The sequence below is a fragment of the Drosophila nasuta genome, chromosome 2R (genome assembly GCF_023558535.2).
Source record: "Drosophila nasuta strain 15112-1781.00 chromosome 2R, ASM2355853v1, whole genome shotgun sequence".
NCBI lineage: Eukaryota > Metazoa > Arthropoda > Insecta > Diptera > Drosophilidae > Drosophila > Drosophila nasuta.
The window spans coordinates 25,841,096-25,860,729 of NC_083456.1; the positions used below are offsets into that span (position 1 = coordinate 25,841,096).

The 19,634-nt window shown below is 44.6% G+C and overlaps 5 protein-coding genes across 5 annotated transcripts; 3 read left to right on the forward strand and 2 right to left on the reverse strand.

Moving 5' to 3' along the window:
• Nucleotides 1-91: 91 nt before the first annotated feature.
• Nucleotides 92-614, forward strand: LOC132786366 (homeobox protein MOX-1). Its single transcript, XM_060792876.1, has one exon. It carries the CDS (start codon nucleotides 138-140, stop codon nucleotides 582-584), a length of 447 nt encoding a protein of 148 aa, XP_060648859.1. The 5' UTR covers nucleotides 92-137; the 3' UTR covers nucleotides 585-614.
• On the reverse strand, nucleotides 585-1,955 carry LOC132786365 (MKI67 FHA domain-interacting nucleolar phosphoprotein). The gene is made up of 3 exons (XM_060792875.1): nucleotides 1,759-1,955; nucleotides 1,351-1,692; nucleotides 585-1,295 (listed from the first exon to the last, which is right to left on the reverse strand). The coding sequence occupies exons 1-3, from the start codon at nucleotides 1,852-1,854 to the stop codon at nucleotides 636-638; spliced, it is 1,098 nt and encodes a 365-aa protein (XP_060648858.1). The 5' UTR covers nucleotides 1,855-1,955; the 3' UTR covers nucleotides 585-635.
• Nucleotides 1,956-2,419: 464 nt separating this feature from the next.
• On the forward strand, nucleotides 2,420-3,770 carry LOC132785723 (diphthine methyl ester synthase). The gene is made up of 2 exons (XM_060791947.1): nucleotides 2,420-2,783; nucleotides 2,870-3,770. The coding sequence occupies exons 1-2, from the start codon at nucleotides 2,649-2,651 to the stop codon at nucleotides 3,578-3,580; spliced, it is 846 nt and encodes a 281-aa protein (XP_060647930.1). The 5' UTR covers nucleotides 2,420-2,648; the 3' UTR covers nucleotides 3,581-3,770.
• Nucleotide 3,771: 1 nt separating this feature from the next.
• LOC132785722 (COP9 signalosome complex subunit 6) lies at nucleotides 3,772-5,213 on the reverse strand. The gene is made up of 2 exons (XM_060791946.1): nucleotides 4,590-5,213; nucleotides 3,772-4,520 (listed from the first exon to the last, which is right to left on the reverse strand). The coding sequence occupies exons 1-2, from the start codon at nucleotides 4,974-4,976 to the stop codon at nucleotides 3,876-3,878; spliced, it is 1,032 nt and encodes a 343-aa protein (XP_060647929.1). The 5' UTR covers nucleotides 4,977-5,213; the 3' UTR covers nucleotides 3,772-3,875.
• A 359-nt stretch (nucleotides 5,214-5,572) lies between these two features.
• LOC132784413 (adenomatous polyposis coli protein) lies at nucleotides 5,573-18,889 on the forward strand. Its single transcript, XM_060790021.1, has 4 exons — nucleotides 5,573-5,808; nucleotides 10,323-14,267; nucleotides 14,347-14,485; nucleotides 14,543-18,889. Exons 2-4 carry the CDS (start codon nucleotides 10,381-10,383, stop codon nucleotides 18,071-18,073), a joined length of 7,557 nt encoding a protein of 2,518 aa, XP_060646004.1. The 5' UTR covers nucleotides 5,573-5,808; nucleotides 10,323-10,380; the 3' UTR covers nucleotides 18,074-18,889.
• Nucleotides 18,890-19,634: the final 745 nt, after the last annotated feature.

The window sequence follows — 19,634 nt, forward strand, 5'->3', positions numbered from 1 at the left end:
CATTTACAGTTAAGTGGAAAAACAGATTGAGCCAATCGAACGCAAAGCCGAAGTCGCAAAGTCGCTTTAATAAGACGTTTCGTGAGTTCGCAAGCGTTCAGTACTAATTAGTGAGTGCAAGCGTAAGGATCAACAACATGAAGAACTCCAGCTCCAACTCGAATTCTGATTTATCCTCATACTACTGTTTAAACGTCACCAAGTGCTGGACAAGCGAAGGCTATGTGGAATACAATTGTAACTACGGTCAAAGTCATGCTGTAGAAGCCGCCTGGTCAAATGAGGCTGCCAACTACGATTGGGATGCGGTGCAGTTGGCAGCCAGTTTGGAGACAGCAGCAACCGCAATCCAGGACAACGCCAAGACGTCATTGCAATCACATCGCAAGGAGCGCACAGCTTTTACCAAAGCGCAGCTTAAGCAGCTGGAAGCCGAGTTCTGTTATTCCAACTATTTGACACGTCTGCGTCGCTATGAAATTGCTGTGGCCTTGGAGCTGAGCGAACGTCAGGTGAAGGTCTGGTTCCAGAATCGTCGCATGAAGTGCAAACGCATCAAACTCGAGACGACAAAGTCACAATAGTTTACGATTTACAAATGTTTAATGTCTTAATATAAGAGAATATATATATAATTACTTCTTCTTTAGCTTCTTGCCCACTTTCTGCAGCGGTTTGGCCAATTGCTTGGCTGCCGCAAGCTTCAGCGGTTGTGTGGCAGCCTTTTTATTCACTTTAGCAGCGGGGGCAGAAGCCTTCTTTTTCTGCACGCCACCCGAGCCGGGTTTGCGCTTGAGCAGATCACTCAAACGCTCCTCGGCCGTATTTTTCTTTTTCTTTTGCGACTTTTTGGGTGGCGGCGATGCCACTTCTTCCTCCTCTTCCTCTTCTTCGTCATCTTCATCATCATCGTCGCTCTCGTCCTCTTCAGCGCTTTCAACGGTCAGCAGCGTCTCATCTGCATCCTCATCCTCATCTTCATCATCCACATAATCTTCGTCTTCAGAGTCATCGTTAATGGTGTTGCCCAGCAAATCCTCAAGCTCCAGCTCCTTCTTTTGCTTCTTTGACTTCTTGGCAGTTGTGGGCTTATCTTCCTTGGATTTCTGTTGTGGCTCAACCAACAATGTTTTGAAATCAATGCCCAAATGTTTATATTTCTTTTGCAAATCCTTGAGCTTCCTCATTCCAGCCACAGTGCGTTTCTGGCAGGTGGTTTCATTCCAGTTGTTCAGCTTCTTTACACTCTTCTGTGTGGCTTTGGTCACTGACGACACATAGATGTCTTTGCCAGCCTAAACACAAAATTGGTTATTAAATTATACAACCATTTATTAAAAGGTTTCTTACCTTATTTTTAACACGTTTTACTGAGGTTTTAAAGTAGTTGAAATTTTGCTTCTCCGGAGGTATATAAGTGGCCTTCACCACCTTCTGGAACATTAGATAATTGTCCATGGTATCGGCGGCCACTTTGGCCACTTCCGGATACTCGAACTCAACGAAAGCGAATCCTTTGCTGCCGCCCGTGCGTTCCGAACGTGCCAAACGCAAGCGTGTCACATTGCCAAATTGTCGGAAATATTGACGCAACTGTTGCTCAAAGAAGCCATGGGGCAAATGCTTAACCAAGACGACGCCACGTTCCGGACGTTTGGCTTCGTTCTTGGCTTTCGGAAGTCGTTTCTTTAGCTGTCAAAATGAAGACCGTTTACCGTTGTTGGCTGTTCTCATCTTGCGGTTTGCTTGTAAACTCACCTGTCCTGAAATTACAGCTATCTTTTGATCAGCTTTTTTGATTGGAGATGCGGGCCTTTTAATCTGATTAGGTTTTGGCTTTTTAACCGGCGGCATTTTGCAATAGCTTATTATTTATTATCTACTAAAAAACAAAGTTTCTAACAAGCAAAATAAAAACGATGAACAGCCGCACGTGGAGAATAGAAGTAAAACAGCGTGACCGTAGCTAATATTTAAAAACGTACTATATATCACATTGCAAAATATACCACTCACTTTGCAAATAAGTGCAAGAACACTCAGTTTATGACTTAATTTTTTGTTTTCTGTCTAAATTGAACAATATTTAATAATTTAAAACATTGTTTTCAGAAGTTAACTTAATCTTTTTAAACTCGACTTTCAATTTATTGCACAACACTATTGCTGTAATATATAGTATTAATTTCAGTATATGCGTTTTAAAAGCGGCATTTCCATTATTTGTAATCGAAATATAACAAATAAAGCTTAATTAAGCTATATTAATTTGCTTCGATTTATGGTTTTATAATTTACTATGCTAAAATTGTAATTAATTGCAATAAAAAATGTAATGCAGTGTGACCACATAAAATAATTTTTTTGAGCGCCACTTTATCAAATTGGCTAAAATGGCGGTCATGGCAACACTGTTAAACAGATGTTAGTGCAATCGCGTCGTCCGCGCGTGAAGAAGCAACAAGCGAGGTGCAAATCCAATACACATAGACAGAGAGAGGCACGTGTCGGTTTCAACACAAAAATTCGCAAGCATTTCTTTTGCTAAATTACACAAAAACACACACACGCACTCAAACATACACACAGCCAATCAAATAGCACAACTTGTGAATAATAGCAATAGTAATAACACGCACAAAACAAAAATGTTCTATCTGATTGGACTGGGTCTGGGCGATATCAAGGATATTACAGTGAAAGGCCTTGAAATTGTGAAGCAATGTAGTCGTGTGTACCTGGAAATGTATACCTCAATTCTGGGCTGTAGCCTTGAGGATATGGTGAGTGCATGCATATATATAAATTTTCGATGTAGTTGCAATGTTTTGTTAATACGATTATTTGTTATTTCGCTTTGCGATTTTAGCAAGAATTCTATGGACGTCCTGTACTGCTCGCTGACCGTGATTTGGTCGAACAGGGCGCTGATGAAATACTCGCTGGTGCCGCCGAAGCCGATGTAGCTCTGCTTGTGGTTGGCGATCCATTTGGCGCAACAACACACACAGATTTCATATTGCGCGCCAAGGAGAAGAACATTCCCTACAAGGTCATTCACAATGCGTCCATCATGAATGCCATCGGCTGTTGTGGCCTGCAGCTGTATAAATTCGGTGAAACTGTCTCGATACCGTATTGGGACGAAACCTGGAAACCGGATAGTTTCTATGATAAAATCAAATTGAATCGCCTGCACAACATGCACACGCTATGTCTGCTCGACATCAAGGTTAAGGAGCCCACCCCCGAGTCGTTGATGCGCAAACGCAAGGAATACATGCCGCCACGTTTTATGAGCGTCGCTGAGGCGGCCCAGCAACTACTCGCGATTGTCGAGAAGAAGGATGCCCTAGAGCGGAATACAGTCTTGAATGAGCAATCGTTGTGCGTGGGTTTGGCCCGAGTGGGGCAGGATACGCAACAGATTGTTGTGAGCACTTTGCATGGCATGCGTGCCACCGATTTGGGTGGCCCATTGCATTCGCTGATCATACCCGCCAAGGAGATGCATCCCCTGGAGGTGGAATTCATGCAACAATATTCGGCCAACATAAAGCTGGACGATTATAATCATTAGAAAAGAGCAGGCAGTTTATTGGCCGCCCCACCGCATTAATTGAAACGTATTTAATTGAATTGAATTTAAGGTAGCTCGTGGAGCTGGATGTGGAGCAGGAAAAGCTCACCGAAGTGAAAATCCCCTGCTTAAAAATTCCAACTGTGTAGTTTGCAAACAAACAATAATAAAAAAATGCATTGAAATTGTCGATTCGATTCGTGTGGCATCATTTTTAATAGGCAGCAATTAAATTGAATTGGAAATTGAATATATATATATTTTGCTTTTCGTGTATAATTAGTTAATTTCTTTTTTAAGGATACAGCCCACGCATGCGTCGCGAGGATCCCTGACGATCGTACAGCATATTGAATTTGTTTACAAACTGATGCATATCATTGCAGCCCTTGGTCAACGTGCCCAGATAACTGATCAAGCCAACATCGTTGCACTGCGTGTAGAGCTCCTCCTGGAACGCTGGCACCTGCATGATAGGCAGTCGATGGCACAGCGCATATGCCTCACGCAATATTTCCTGATTCGCTTGAAGTTTGCCCGCCTCGACATCTTTAATGTATTTCAAAACGATCTTAATGCGCTCATTGAGCATTTTAATAGCGCTATCCTGGGCAACCAAATGCTCGGCAACCACACTCTTCTCGCCAGATTCATTGGTTGTCATACGGGCCACATGGTCGACACCAATGCGTTCCGCCTCCTCGGTGGCCAATGTGTAGGTGAGAGGCACAAACAGCATGGTTGCCTCCCCATCCACCAGATCGATGAGCGATTCGAACAATTTCACCGGCAACTGGTCGACACTGCGTGCCAACGGATGCAGCTGAAGCATGATGGGACACTCATTAATCTCGGCGATTTGTTTCTGAATCTTTATATCGCTGGCAGTTGGACTGTCACCAGTTGTATACCAGCCAATAAAGTCCAGATCGCTGAACACCTGAATTTTTAATACATATATGAATATATAGGTTACATAGAAAACTGTCAGTGAATTGTGGATTGTTACCTGCTTGTATTGCTGTTCCTTCTTGTTGTAGTAGTCTCTGTTAATAATGGTTTCATCTGCTATTTCATCGGTTTTCAACTCAAACGAGTTCATCACCTCAATGTTACGTCCCTTTTGTTTGCCAATCAGTGCGCCATACACTTGTCGCGGCTCGCCGTGTTGCGCCCGAAAGCGTGTCCAGTGCTCCGAAATGTTCATGATAACCAGTGGATGCAGTGAAATGGTCACCGATGCAATTGTTCCAGCTGCAGCCATAATGTTGCCCTTCGCCTGCTGCTGTTGTTGTTTGCTGCCGGCTGCAGCCGCATCGCCGGACGCTGCCGCTGCTGCCGTGGATGAAGTGCTCGGCTTCGCCGACAGGTCCACATCAACGTCCATTTGTTCCATATTTTTAATTTATTATTTATTTGCCTTAAGGATTGGCTGCTACTTTGTTTGTTCGGCTAATGATTTGCAATTTCCTTTTTTGTTTGGGATTGTTTGCTCGGGTAGTATCGTCCGACCGCCACAGATTATCGAACCTTACTGATAATATACAGTTACTACTTTGAAAACTATTAAAATTTGTTTAATTTCACATTTGCATTAAATTACAATGCTTTATCTTTCGATAACAAATAAACATATGTGTATTTTTAAAATAAAATTCCTAATAAGTGTTTCGATTAATTCAATATTCGATATATTTTGATAAGGATTTTTTGTGATTTTTATGACTTTCTTATTGGAGTCGAAGTGAGGTAAGATAATTTTAGTATAAAATTCATTCTACAACGAACAAAATTTTTATTATAAATGGAGAGACATGTTTAATTTATATATTTGAAAATATAAATAAAACAAGCAAATAATAATATTGGATCTTTTTAATGGATTTTTGAAAATTTCCCTATACGCAGAAAACACCAATTAAGCTCGATTGAAACCAATCGATATTTTCCCAAGTAAATCGGATCGGTGTCACCTCTAGGCTGAGGGCAACACAAACTAGTCCATTTTTGGCCGTGCCACTTGAAGTCGTTGCGTTCGGACGGTCTGCTTTTCTTGCAAATTAACGCATTATACGTGCGCTTCTTATTTGTTTTTATCGCGAACTGTGTAAGAATTATAAATAAATGCAATCGCGCTGAAAGTAAACAACATCTAAGATAAAGTGTGAAATGAGTCTGCTCAAGCCAACAGCTGCTTCAAGCTGTTAAGAACTGATTTTTTGGTCAAGGTATGCACTAAACTTGTCTGTGTGGGAGTCTCAATAAGAATCATCTTTTTTTTTGTTTGTATGTATGCATGTGACAAAACCTACAGAAATAAATGAGAAATGTTTACAGTCATTTCCCCCTCAACTTTTTATGGCAATGATATGTTTTAGTTTTGAAGTGTGCGTCTTTTAATTAAAAACTTTAATGAACAGCTTGACATGTTGTTTCTCTGCGTCTTTTGCTCCTCTTCGTTCTTACATACATACATATGTATTCCTTTTACAGGAAAAATCAATAAAGTCCAATTGTGACAATGGGCGCGAATGCATGTGTGTGTGTGTATTTTCGTGCGTGAGCGGCTGCGCCTTGTACCGTGTAAGAGTGTGGGTGTAAAATATCTGCATCTGTATTTGTGTTTGTTCTCAAGCTGCTGCAGACTCCTTTATCAGCAATTTGAGCCGCGCATGTGTGTGTGTGTAAACGCCGCTTCTGTATTTTGTTGTTGTTATTGCAAAAGTGAATGTGGCGCACCTAATTGATATTTAGTAATTTCTCTTGCTCTTGTTTAACAACATAATTAATCATTTAGCAAATTGTTTGTGCATTCGTATTTCAGTTGCATGCGCAAATTAACTGCTAAATACCGAAAAGTACACACACACATGCATGTATGTACATTCAAATATGTGAATGTATTTATTAGGCACGCTTTAAGGGTTTGACGCGCTGTTATATTTATTTTATTGTTTTTGCAGTCGCAGCCGGATAGTTATAGTATTTAGTTTCCCTTTTACTTTGCCTTCAATTTACATAATCATGATCTCTCGAGCAGAGATAGAGAGAGACAACACAACAAACTGGACAACACAAAAAAATGAAAAGCAATAATAAAAACAACAACAAAAGCGAATGACGTTCATTAAACCGACTCACACATACAACAGCAATACACACACATACATATATATTTATGGGAATAGGCGCGCGTACTTTTATTATGTGACCAGCGAGTGAGTGCTATAATTTTGCATAGCGGCGAAGGAGACTGTTTTGGTGGATGCCATAATCTATATAATGGGCATGGGCATTTACAAGTGTGTGTGTGTGTGTGTGTGTGTATGTTTTGTGGCTATGGATGCAAATATTTCGCCAGCCTCCTAAATATTTTAGCTAAATAAAATTATAAATAGTTTGCAGTTATTCATTTTTTTTGTAAAATAAAAACAATTTAATTTATTTTAAATAAATGGCCATTATTCGAATAAGAATGGTTGTGTTGCTTTGCTAGAGTATTTAGCTGTCGCTATTCTGCTCACTATTGTTATATCGACTTTATATTTGCGCATATTTCCATCATGTCTTTTTTAATGGTATGCCAGCTCCCTCCCTTTTCTTTCTTTTGCCCCCATTCGTTGCTGCGCCATCTTCAATCATTCGCTCGCTCTCTGTTTTCTGCTGCGATAGTTCTGGCGTTTGGATTTTCGGTATGCAAAATGTGTGCCAAGCCAAAACGTCGCTTCCTTTTGTGGTGTACTTTTACATATACAACTACTACTCTTACACATAAGCATGTGTAGATGGGTCTGTGTTGTTGCTTTGACTGGCCGGTTAATGACACTGAAGACAGCGAGGGAGGAGCGGCGCCTGACTAGACTAGTGACGCATACATATTTGCACATTCTTTGTGGTACTTGCCAATGAGCTCACACACATGCATACAAACAATGTATGGGCATCGACTAATTGATGAACTGTTGATTCATTAGACAAGCTAAAATGCCGGCTATGTAACATACATAAGTAATTGTGCCTACACTGTGCAGCAAAAAAAAGTAGTAAAAACTATGAGTATAAAATTTGCAATAAATTACGCTATAGGCGGCAATTAACACGTCGTTTAAATTACAGCTTTAAGCAGTTGCATTAACACGGAAAGCATAAACAGTGTTACCCCCTTTTATTTAAGCTGCTCCTTTGGATCAGTTCAGTGTTACCATAATTTCGTTCGTATTGAGAGCAGTTGAATGTTACCCCAATAAGTTTATTTTGTTTTTGGACGGTGTAGCCTCGCATACCATTTATCATTCACACGAAACTTTAATCAGAGATAGTAGCTGCTGCTTATCAGAATAAAGAAATACGTAAAATTGTTGTACTTAATTTGTAAGAGGGTCAGAAAAGTTGCTTGGTTGGTTGTTGAGTAAGCACTTATTTTCTGTTAAGCTTATTCATACGTATTTGGCAAAAACGCAAAATTATGCACGTGATTTCCTGACTTTGTGTGTGAATGATGAACAGCGGTGGTTTGGTCTTATCCAGTGCCGGCAAATTGTCATGCTCTCGAATTCCGCTATTATCCAATTACAATAAATAACAAATAGAGAATTCCAATTCGATTTTGATGAATTTGCCAATTGGAGCCGAAAGAATGATGTGTATGTGTGCATTGTTATTTAGAGGGTCACCCTAAATTAGTCTGAGAATCTCAAATTTAATCATGTCACACACACACACATACATGCGCACACACCTAGTTACATACGCATATAGGCAATTATATGGCGCATGCGCCGCTGCAATAAGAAATGCATCAGTTTTAAGCGCATAACTCAACGGCAGCTCAAATGAGAAATATAACAACAACAACAACAGAAGCTAACAATAACAACTACATCAGCGAGCTAACAACAATAACAATGGAAATTAAGCAGCTGAAAACGCATCTGTATCTTTTTCATGCACTGGAAATTCCGCAAAAAGTCGACGGCGACGTCGACGAACCGCTAACTTTCTAAAAAGATGCAGCGCCAGCTAATCATGATCATAATGATGATTGCGTTTCTTACTATTTCACCAGTTATAAGTCACAATATAAATGCCACATTTGGAACAACAACGGGTATATCGAAGCACTATCTCAATTCGACAATTGCCTCAAAAATGTTTTTTTAATTTACTCATTTATTGGATAACAATCCAATAATCCGTTTCGAGAGCCTCTTACCACTAAATTCTTAATTTTCGTAATTGTTTTCAACCCAATTGAGAAGACACTTCTTCTCATAGTAAAGTCAAGGGGCAATGCTTAGAAATGGTCGAAAAGAATTTAAGCACAACGCACTTGAGAAGCATTCGACATGGGACCGGTCAAAAGGGATTTGTACACCAATTACAGTGTATTTAAATGAACATAATAGTGTGTTGACCTGAACAAGTGTTCCTCAAAAGTTCAATGCCATGTCAAATGGCCAGCAAAAAGTTCAAACTTGCAAAGTTCAACATGAAGTAGGATATAAAGAAAAAAAAACCTGAAAGTGACAAAACTTGTAACTTACTTTTATTTTAGAGCTAGAAAGCTTTTAAATTTGGCAATATTAAAAAGAAAATCAATATATACGCTTTAAAAGATCGGAATAAAGATTACAGATTATGGTTATGCATCTTATAAATATGTTCAATGATAATCGAAAAAATTCACATACATTAAAACATTACTACCCCGTTATTTTATTTTATTTTTTGTGTAATAATTTAATAATATATCATAAAAAATAATAATAATTAATTTAAAAGTTAAATTTTTGTTTTTAACTAAAAAAGACTTCAGTCTTCATTAAATACAGTTTATTTTTCTCTAAAATTGCAATTTTTAATGTCATATTTCGGCATACATAATTAACTTACTAATGTATAATTCAGGCAAATTGCATTACGATTGTATTAAAGATTTTAAAAAATAGGTCAATAAATATTTCATGAATATAGCAACTAAAATTTTTTTATTGAGCTATAAATAAAACTTAACTTTCTTAATTCTTCAAATTACTATTTAAAGAGCACTTACAGTAGTAGCAAATATTTTTTTTAACTAATAATTTAATAATTGATGTATACTATATCTTTCAAGCTGCTTTATAAGGTAGCAAGTTATTAATTTACTTGCTATACAGTTAACTTATAATTAACTTAGGTTACAAAAAAAAAAAATCCACTTAATAGAGACTCACTTCTCTATTAAATGTAGTGTTCAAAAAAACTAGATTTAATATTATAATAAAAAAAAAACTCTTCAAAGTTATATTTAAAGGGCATTTACAAGTCGTTGCAATTTGTTGTGCTCCACATGCGTGTAATGGTTTGAATGTGTGTGTGTGTAACTTGTTGCATTTTATGACAGCTTTGGCAAGGCGACCGCACACTCGAGCTTACACCTGATATTTTGTGGAGCCGCCGCGACTTCAACGTTGTGTATAGTTGTATAGTTGTTGTCTGCATCCGCGTTGATTGCGTTGATCGTCGCCTAGCGTCTCGTCTTCGTCTCGCGTCTCGGTTAAGGGCTCATGTTGGCCAACTGGTGTCGGGCCGGAATGCCTCGCTATTTTGGGCTATAAATAGCATTTTGGCGAAGACGCGATGTCGAGAGCTCTGGTCCACTCACCACCACTAAATTTATAACAAAAAGAACTGCAAAACTGAAAACTGAATACGCCTCTCTGACTCGCCACACAATCTTTCTTCCCACTTCTATTTGCAGGCCATGACGCATTGAAGACGTTGCACTTCATACACTTCGTGAACCAGGTGAAGTGGTCATGTTGCAGCCCGAGCTGCAGCTCGAGGATGTCGCCGGCGACGATGCCGCTGGTCGCCAGGCAACGACGATGACGACGACGAACATTGTGTCAGCCATGGCTGGCATCAGTCTCGATGACGATGTCGAAGATGTGGATGTTGATGTGGTGGAATTGGAACGTAAGCCGCATTTTCTCGACTACGACGCAGCGGCGCCGCCCGACTACGAGGATAGCTACAGTGGCTACAATCATCGAGCGGCTGCCGGTGAGCAGCTGAAAATGGACAAGAAATACGAGCGGGATGGCGAAATAAGTGACTACGAGCTGGCCGCCAGTGGTTATACCAAGAAGGAGTTCACCCAGGACGACAATACGCTGCACTTTACCCAAAGCGCCGGCGCTGGCGGCGTTGTGGGGTCGAAGAAGCCGCCTGCGAAGCATTTTCTCGACGAGAATCCCATTGCACCCGACTATATGCTGGCCCAGGAGTTGCGCGAGCATCGCAGTCTCGATCGCAATTTTGAGCGGCAGTCGGCCCAACAGCAGCAACAACAGGAGCTGCTGCCACCTCAACGTTTGGGTTCGCCGGCCGCTGTGAATGCGGTGGGACGTGTGTCGCGCAGCAAGGAACCTTCGTATACGTTGTCGCGTTTCTTGGATGGCGATGCGGCGCCTGTGTTGCCGCGTCTGCCCAAAGGCGCCGCCTGGACAAGCAGCTCGGATGTGGACGCCACGTTGGGCGCCAAAGTGGAATGTGTTTACTCGTTGCTCTCGATGCTGGGCTCTAACGATCCTCTGGAGATGTCCAAGAAGTTTCTCGAACTCTCGGCGAATGCGCAAAGTTGTGCCACGCTGCGACGCTCGGGTTGCATGCCCCTGCTGGTGCAGATGATGCATGCCCCGGACAATGAGCAAGAGGTGCGCAAATGCGCCAGCTTGGCCCTCCACAATGTGGTGCACAGTCATCCGGATGAGAAGGCCGGCCGGAGGGAGGCTAAAGTGTTGCGTTTGCTCGATCAAATTGTAGACTATTGCAACTTTCTGAAGACGTTGCTGCAAAGTGGCGGCGAGGCAATTGCCGATGACTCCGATCGACATCCTTTGGCGGCAATTTCATCCCTGATGAAAGTTAGCTTCGATGAGGAGCATCGTCATGCCATGTGCGATTTGGGTGCGTTGCAAGTCATCCCGAATCTGGTGCACTTGGATCATGCGGTACACGGTCCCAAGCCGGAGGATCAATGCTGCAATTCGTTGCGTCGCTATGCTTTAATGGCTCTAACCAATCTCACGTTTGGTGATGAGAACAATAAAGCTTTGCTCTGCGGTCAGAAGCAGTTTATGGAGGCGCTGGTCGCCCAGCTGGACACCACGGGACCAGATGATCTCCTCCAGGTTACGGCGAGTGTGTTGCGCAATTTATCGTGGCGCGCTGACAGCAACATGAAGGCAGTGCTCAATGAGATTGGGACGGTGACCGCTTTGGCCAAGGCAGCCATGCGTAATAAGAGCGAGAACACGTTGAAGGCAATTTTGTCGGCGCTGTGGAATCTTTCCGCGCATTGCAGCACAAACAAGGCAGAGTTTTGTGCCGTCGATGGAGCGTTGGCTTTTCTCGTTGGCATGTTGAGCTATGAGGGACCGAGCAAGACGCTGAAGATCATTGAGAACGCTGGCGGCATATTGCGCAATGTCTCGAGTCATATTGCGGTCTGCGAACCTTATAGACAGATCTTGAGGCAGCACAATTGTTTGGCCATACTTCTGCAGCAACTGAAGTCGGAGAGTTTGACGGTTGTCAGTAATTCATGCGGCACTTTGTGGAACTTGTCAGCCCGTTGTCCGGAGGATCAGAAGTTCCTGTGGGACAATGGAGCGGTGCCCATGTTGCGTTCGTTGATACACTCCAAGCACGCCATGATCTCCGAGGGCAGCTCGTCGGCTCTGAAGAATCTGCTGAATTTTCGCCCCGCTGTACAGAATCAAGAGCAATTGGATCCCATAGCGCGTTCCATGGGACTGAAACAGTTGCCGACGCTCAAGGCACGCAAGCAGAAGGCTCTGCAACAGGAGTTGGGTCAGGGACATGCCGAGACCTGCGACAATCTCGACAGCAACACGGGAAATAAATCAACGACTTCATCGACAGCTGCAGCCGGAGCTTCGCGTCGTCATCCGCCGCGTTTATCGCGCTCAGCTTTGCTCACCAAGAGCGAGAGTCGTGACTCTGTCTACTCGGCCAAATCGGACACAGCCTATGAGCATCTAATGCGTTCGGATTCAACGCAACGTCCGGGAAACTTTGAACTCGACGATCTGCAGCAGCAGGCGGATGCCATTGAGGAGCAACCCATTGACTATTCGGTCAAGTATAGTGAAGCGGCGACGGCGAAGACAACAACGACCACATATCAGGAAACGGACTTGGATCAACCCACGGATTTCAGTCTGCGCTATGCGGAGAATCAGCTGGAGTCGACGGCAGTGCAGCAGGCGCCAGTTAAGGCAGCTGTGGGTCAGCAAGAGGAGGCGGATGCTTCACAGGAAATACTGCTCATACTGGATGACAGCGTCAAGTGTTATCAGACCGAAGATACGCCCTATGTCATATCAAATGCAGCATCGGTGACCGATTTGCGTTTGGCCGCCAAGGCTGAAGTGGAAACAGAAGCGGAGGTGTCGCCGCCAGCTGAGCTTAAGGAACAGGAGGCAGCAGAAGCAGCCACAAAGAAACCGACAGCCAAGAAGCCCGCCACAAAGGTGCCGCAATGTGCCTCCGGTTCGTATACGCCGGAGAAACCAATCAACTACTGTGAGGAGGGAACGCCAGGCTACTTTAGCCGCTACGATTCGCTGAGCAGTCTGGATGAACCGGGCAAGGTCGTAGCTCCAGTGAAACCAGTCGAGACTGAAAAGCAACAGCAGGAACAGGAGCAGCTGCCCATTGAGCAGCAACAACAGCAAGAAGTGGAACCTCAGCAGGAACAGCAACTGAAATCTGTGGCTAACAATTCAGCGCTGGACACACCGCTAATGTTCTCACGTCGCAGCTCCATGGACTCGCTGGACGTGGATGTGGATGCCACGTGCGATGACAAGAGCTCTGTGGTCAGTGATTTTAGTCGCTTGGCCAGCGGAGTCATTTCGCCATCGGAGCTGCCCGATTCGCCCACACAAAGCATGCCGCAATCGCCGCGTCGCATCAGCGTCGCAAGCGCTAATCCTCTCCAACCTGCGGTGGTCACGCAACGCCCATTGCGCAGCGTCTTTGAAGATGATTTGAGCAGCTTCAATGTGGAGCATACGCCGGCACAGTTCTCGAATGCCACCAGTCTCAGTAATCTGAGCATTGTCGATGAGGATGAGAAGCCGTTGGCTGATGAAAATGACAAGGAAGCGGAGGATGAACTGTTGCTGGCCAGCTGCATCAACATGGGCATGCAACGCACAGCGGCAGGCAACATTGCTGTGGCTACTGCTGTTGCTCCCACTACCACGTTGGCAGAGGAAACAACACACAGCTATTGCACCGAGGACACTCCAGCGTTGCTCTCCAAGGTGGGCAGCAACACCAATCTGTCGGCCATCTCGATTAACTCGACGCCAGGCGTGCCACAAGAGCAACAACAGCCGCAGCGCTATTCGCTCAATCTATCCGATGATGTGTCCTCCAATGCTTCGGATTGTGGCGGAGTGTTGCAGCAATGCATTCGCGATGGCATGAAGAAGTCGGCTCCGTTGCCTGCTGCTCTTGACATGTTGCGTGGCAGCGGCGCCTACGACGAGATGAACAAGTATCTGGTGGAGGATTCACCCTGCAATTTCTCGGTGGTCTCTGGACTGTCCAATCTCACAGTGGGTTCTAGCTTGGTGGGTCCAGCCGTTCAGCTAAAGGAGCAGAGCAGGTGAGCTAAGGTTTAAGGCTTCAGATTTGATCTGAATATGACAATTTCTAAATCCTTTACTTCTTTACTCTTCTTGTAGCGCTGAACTTGCGGCTGCTGCTCCATCAGCTGTGCCATTGGCTGCTCCAGAGACAACTCGTAGGCCGCCGCATTGGCAGGATGACTCACTCAGCTCACTGTCCATTGACTCCGAGGATGACACCAATCTGCTAAGTCAGGTAAGTTTTACAGGGGATAAACTTGACTAAACACTTTATTAATTTGTTTCCTCGCAGGCAATTGCCGCTGGCTGCAATCGCCCCAAGTCGAATCTGGGCTTCAGCTCCACGGCCTCGGGCAGCAAGCGCTCCAGTTCGCTGTGCTCCAGCTCACAGCCCATAGCCATCAATGCGGCCACCTCGGCGAGCTCCTTGAACTCGGCCATGAGCGCACGCAAGCAGCAAATGCAACAGGAATCCTACAGCTCAGTGGATTCCAGTGACTCGAATGATAATCAATCCAAGTCGCTGTTTGAGCTGTGCATACTCAATGGCATGTACAAGTCGAGGGAGCCGGGCAACAGAGCTCAGCTGCAGCAGCAACAGTTGTCGACAGCCACAGCCTCAGCTCAATCGAATCCCAATCTCAAGCAATACGATTCGTTGCCCGTGCAGCTGCCTGCGCAATCGAAGCGTCATCGTGAGCGACATCATCATCATCATCGGGAGCATCATCATCATCAGCAAAGGGAGCGAGAGCGTGAGCGCAAGGACGAGAAGCTGCTGATGGAGTGCATCAATACGGGCATCTCGAAGAAGATCAATGCGTTGCCAAAAAACGCGCCAGCTACGTCTGCAGCTGCATTGGAACCGTGTCACCCAATGGCAGCTACTACATCAGCAAGTGTCAACAGCACAGCATCAGCAGCTCCAGACGTAGGCAAGAAAAGGCAACACAATCATCAACAGCAGCAGCAGCTTCTCTACAGCAACAGCAACCAGAGCATTCAGCAATACAGCAACCACAACATCAGCAGCAGCAGCAACGCCATCGACATCGACACAGACGCAGCAAAAAGTCCAGCTCCAAGTCCCGAGATAGACAACTCGATCGATCCCGTGACCGTTATTGGGTCTAGACCCAACGATCTCTCCAGCGATGAATCCAATCAATCATTTATACTCGACACTTCCGTTCGACTCGAGGAGCACAAAGAGGCAGCAAAACCAAGTGGTGCCGATAAGCACAAGGATCCCGATTTGATGTTGAAATCCGTGGAGCGTTTAACCCTTGAGTTTGTCACATCCGCCGAGCAGTTGCGACACAGTCAGAGCAACAGTCAGAGTCACAGCGAGAGTCCGCGAAGTCAGCGAAAGACGCACAGCAACACCAGCAACAACAACACATGGAACGAGCACAGTTGTCCGAATGATGTCTCCTTTCCCAGCCTCAGTCAAACGGCCCCGAAACTGGCCTCGCTCAGCTTTGACGACGATCCAACTGATGTCGAGGTCACCCAAGCGGAGGCTCCGGAACTGCATGATTTTGTGGAAATAACGCCAACCAATGAGACGCAAACGATGCCCTCATTAGGCTTGACAACCGATCACATTGATGCACCGCCACCACAGCCTCAACTGCAGTTCCAGCTGGGCGGACAAGTGCAGAATGCGGCTGCACTGCATCAGCAGCAACATCAACAGCAGCAGCGTATGCTGCTCTTCAATGGCACCAGCGCCTCGATGATGACCAACTCCACAATGATTGCGTTTGAGGCGCGTGCGCTGGCCGAGAATCTGCAGCAACTGCAGCAGACAACGGACGACGACGATGATGACAATGACAGCACTGCGGCGCAGTTGACATTCAGCATTAATGGCAGCCTGGATTTGGATAATGTGCGTCCGCCGTCGGGCATGGATTCGTTGAATTCCGCCTGCAACACGCAGCCGAGTTCGTTGCGTCATCAAGCGTTGCCCAGCAAATCACCGAGATTTGCGCGCAAAGCTTTCCCCGCTGGTTTGGTGGCAAAGCGTGCACTTGGCCAGCTGGCAGGCAGTGCTGAGAGTGTCAACTCTAGCTGCAATCTGCTGGATAATATAAAGCCGCCGTCGCTCATGGACGAGCTGCTCGACTCGATGATCAGCGTGGACAGCATACAGTCGGAGGTGGCGGATGCTGGCGAGGATTGCAGCATGGCCACCACAATATCGGTGTCTAACTACGAGACGGCTGCTTGCGATGATCAAACGTTGACGCTGACTATGCTGCAGAGTTGCTGTGACTACGACGATGAGGAGGATGCCACCATGAATGAGGATTTCAGTTCGGCTGAGTCAACGCCCAAACAAGGAACGACACCGTCACCGAATCGACGCACGCTGACGCCCAAGCAGAAGCGTCGCCTGGCCAAAGATCGCTACAAGACGTACACCATATCGAGCAGTGCGCTAGAGGATGCTCAGGAGACGCTGCAAATCGAGATTGTGGAGACGCCAACGCCACGTGCGCAGGGACGAAGACGCGGCAGCTCGGAGCGCTACAAAACCCAGTTAATTGAGTGCCCGCGGCAACTGTTGCAACAGCATGGCGATGATGATGATGGCGTCAGCGAGCAATTGTCCTCCATGCGCGCCATGATGCAGCAGTTCACCTACATCACAGACATCAACTTTGGTCAGCCTCAGATGGAGCAACAGCCGGAGCAGCAGCCAGATGATCCTCCAAGTTGTGAACTCGATCAGAATTCGGAAACGGAATCGTGTCATGGACGCGCTATAACGCCTCCAATCGCTGCAGTCGCTGTGGTGAAGCGAGCAACGCCACCGCCCACTTTGGACCCTGCTGCGGCGGTGAAAGTGGTGCGTGGACGCAAGAAGCCCGCTTACATCTCGCCCTACAGCATGCAGAGTCAGCGCAACAGCAGCAATGCGGCAGCAACAGCTGCTGCCTCAACTAAGAACAAGACGTTGTCGCCTACGATTGCCAAGCGAAATGCATTGCCGGGAATGAGATTGCCAGTGAAGAAGAAGACTGCAGGAGGAGCAGCAACAACAGTTGCTAAAGAAACAAAACCGACAGCCACAAAAGAAGCAAAACCAGCAGCAGCAGCTGAAGAAGCAACGCCAGCTCCTCGGCTGGAACGTCAAGGCACTTTTGTCAAGGATGAGCCCACAAACATAAACGCACAAGTGCCCATTGTGGAGGCACTGAGTCCAACGACGCAGCGCGCTTCCAAGCTGCCCATGAAGCGCACAACAACAACAACAACTTGCACAGTTAAGACAGCAGCCAGCAAGGCAGCAACAACTGTTGTGGCCACTGCTAAAGCGAATTCGCCGAAGCGCATCATTGGCAAGCCAGCAGCAACAACAACAAGAGTGATGCCACAACAACAGCAACAACGTGCCAACACAAATATTAGGCTGGCCAGCGCCAAAGCAGCGGCTGCATCACGCGTAGCCGCTCAAGCGTCGCGTGTGTCCTCAACCACGCCGCCCTCGCGCAGCAATTCCAATTTGAATGGCAACACGGCGGCGGCAGCGGCGGCCGCTAAGATTAACCAAGCGCAGAGTCGCATTGCCAACATCTGGAAGCGTGTCGACGAGGCCAAGACAAAGGGCAACAAGCAGCCATCGGCTGTCAGCAATTTGAAGACGCAACAAACGAAATCTTCCAATACTTTGAATAATGGTGGCACACGTCCAACGCTGCTGCGCAGTTCCACATTTGACAATACGCCGCCGGGAGGAGCAGCAGCAGCAGGAGTTCCAGGAGTTGTTGCTGCAACCAAGTCCCGACTCCCCGTTGTGGGTGCTCGCAAATAAAGGGGAATCACATTAACGCACAGTTAAAATGAGAGCGCAAGAGAGTTGATGATAGAAAATCAAAAATAAGATTATATACGCAATATTCTATTCAACTTGATAGGTAGTTTAGATCTATAAGCGATATCATTTATGTATTCTATATATAGAGAGAGAGAGAAAGAGAGAGTAAGGAAACACTCCTAGTTACTTATTACTAATCCAATTCACAGTCAGCAACCGGGTTAATTTAGCTCCAAGTTCGTGTGTAGCCAAATGTATTGCATAATAATACCTATAGATCCTATATACTAACTATATATAGATATGTTTTCAGGCCTTTCCAATGTGTACAAATATATATACACACACACAATATAAATATATATACGATATTTAAAGTTATACAAACAATATATCAGTCAATATATATACTCGTATATAGGAAAGAATAGCTGGCCTAAAACGTAATCGGGAAACTTATTTAGTACTACACTTAAATCTAAAAACGTAAATTTAGCGTTATTTGTTTTTATATATATGTATGCCTTTGGCTTCCTTTTTGCAAAAACCAAATATTATTTCAAAAAAACAACAATGATAAATCACATTTATAGTCACAGCTTTTTAAGTAAACATCGAACTACGTTCGATTTAATATGTAATACATTTTTTATGATTATGGTGTAATCTTTAGATGTAATTTGTATTTGTATTTCTTTTGAGCTTATCAACAAAATACGAAAACGGTCTGTAGTTAGTTTTGATTTAAGCCCAATTTTACATTTCTAATACATATTAAAATAATAAACAACCAAAATTGCTTTTCGACAACACAATACAAGAAGAAAGACTTGTTAATAAAAGTTTTTTAAACTTGCAGGCGTGCTTAAGGTATACATAAATAAAATAGCATTTGAAATTGGCGCGTAGGTTTCAATAACCGCCATCTCGGACGAAACTTGGCGTTGTTTTAATTCACGGCTTCAAAGTGTGGCACACTTGGCTATCGATAAATATGACTGCGATAAATTTTTTGTCTTTGTGTTATATCGAATTGATGGTAACTCCATTATTGCGCATTTCAGTGTATACAGTCTGCGGTCTCACTTCACTGGTATTTTAAGATTTTTATTACAAAAAAAACATCAAACCAAAGCAGCCAGAGCAACGAGTGAGCAGAAATTAAAATAGTGACAAAACAAATTCATGCGCAAAAAAAATCAATGATTATTAAATGTGCTGGTGGACACAAACGAAACCGAGAACGACGCGACATGGCAGCGATGCAACGCCAACAACAACGCTGAAACAACCTTGAGCCCCCCTCACAAAAAAAAAAACGCAGTGAAGTCTCTTGACTATTTTCAAGCGAGCAAGCGTCTATTTACATTTTTACCCCACCTGGACTGAGAGGGCAGCACAGCAGACAGGTGTTGTTGTTGTTGTTGCTAGCTGTTGTTGTTGTTGTTGGTGTGCGCATTGACAGTCATCATCTTCAGTTGACGCGTTTTTATGGTTCGCCAAAGTGAACTCCCCAAGTGTATTTGTTAAATAACTCACACACATACCCAGACATAAC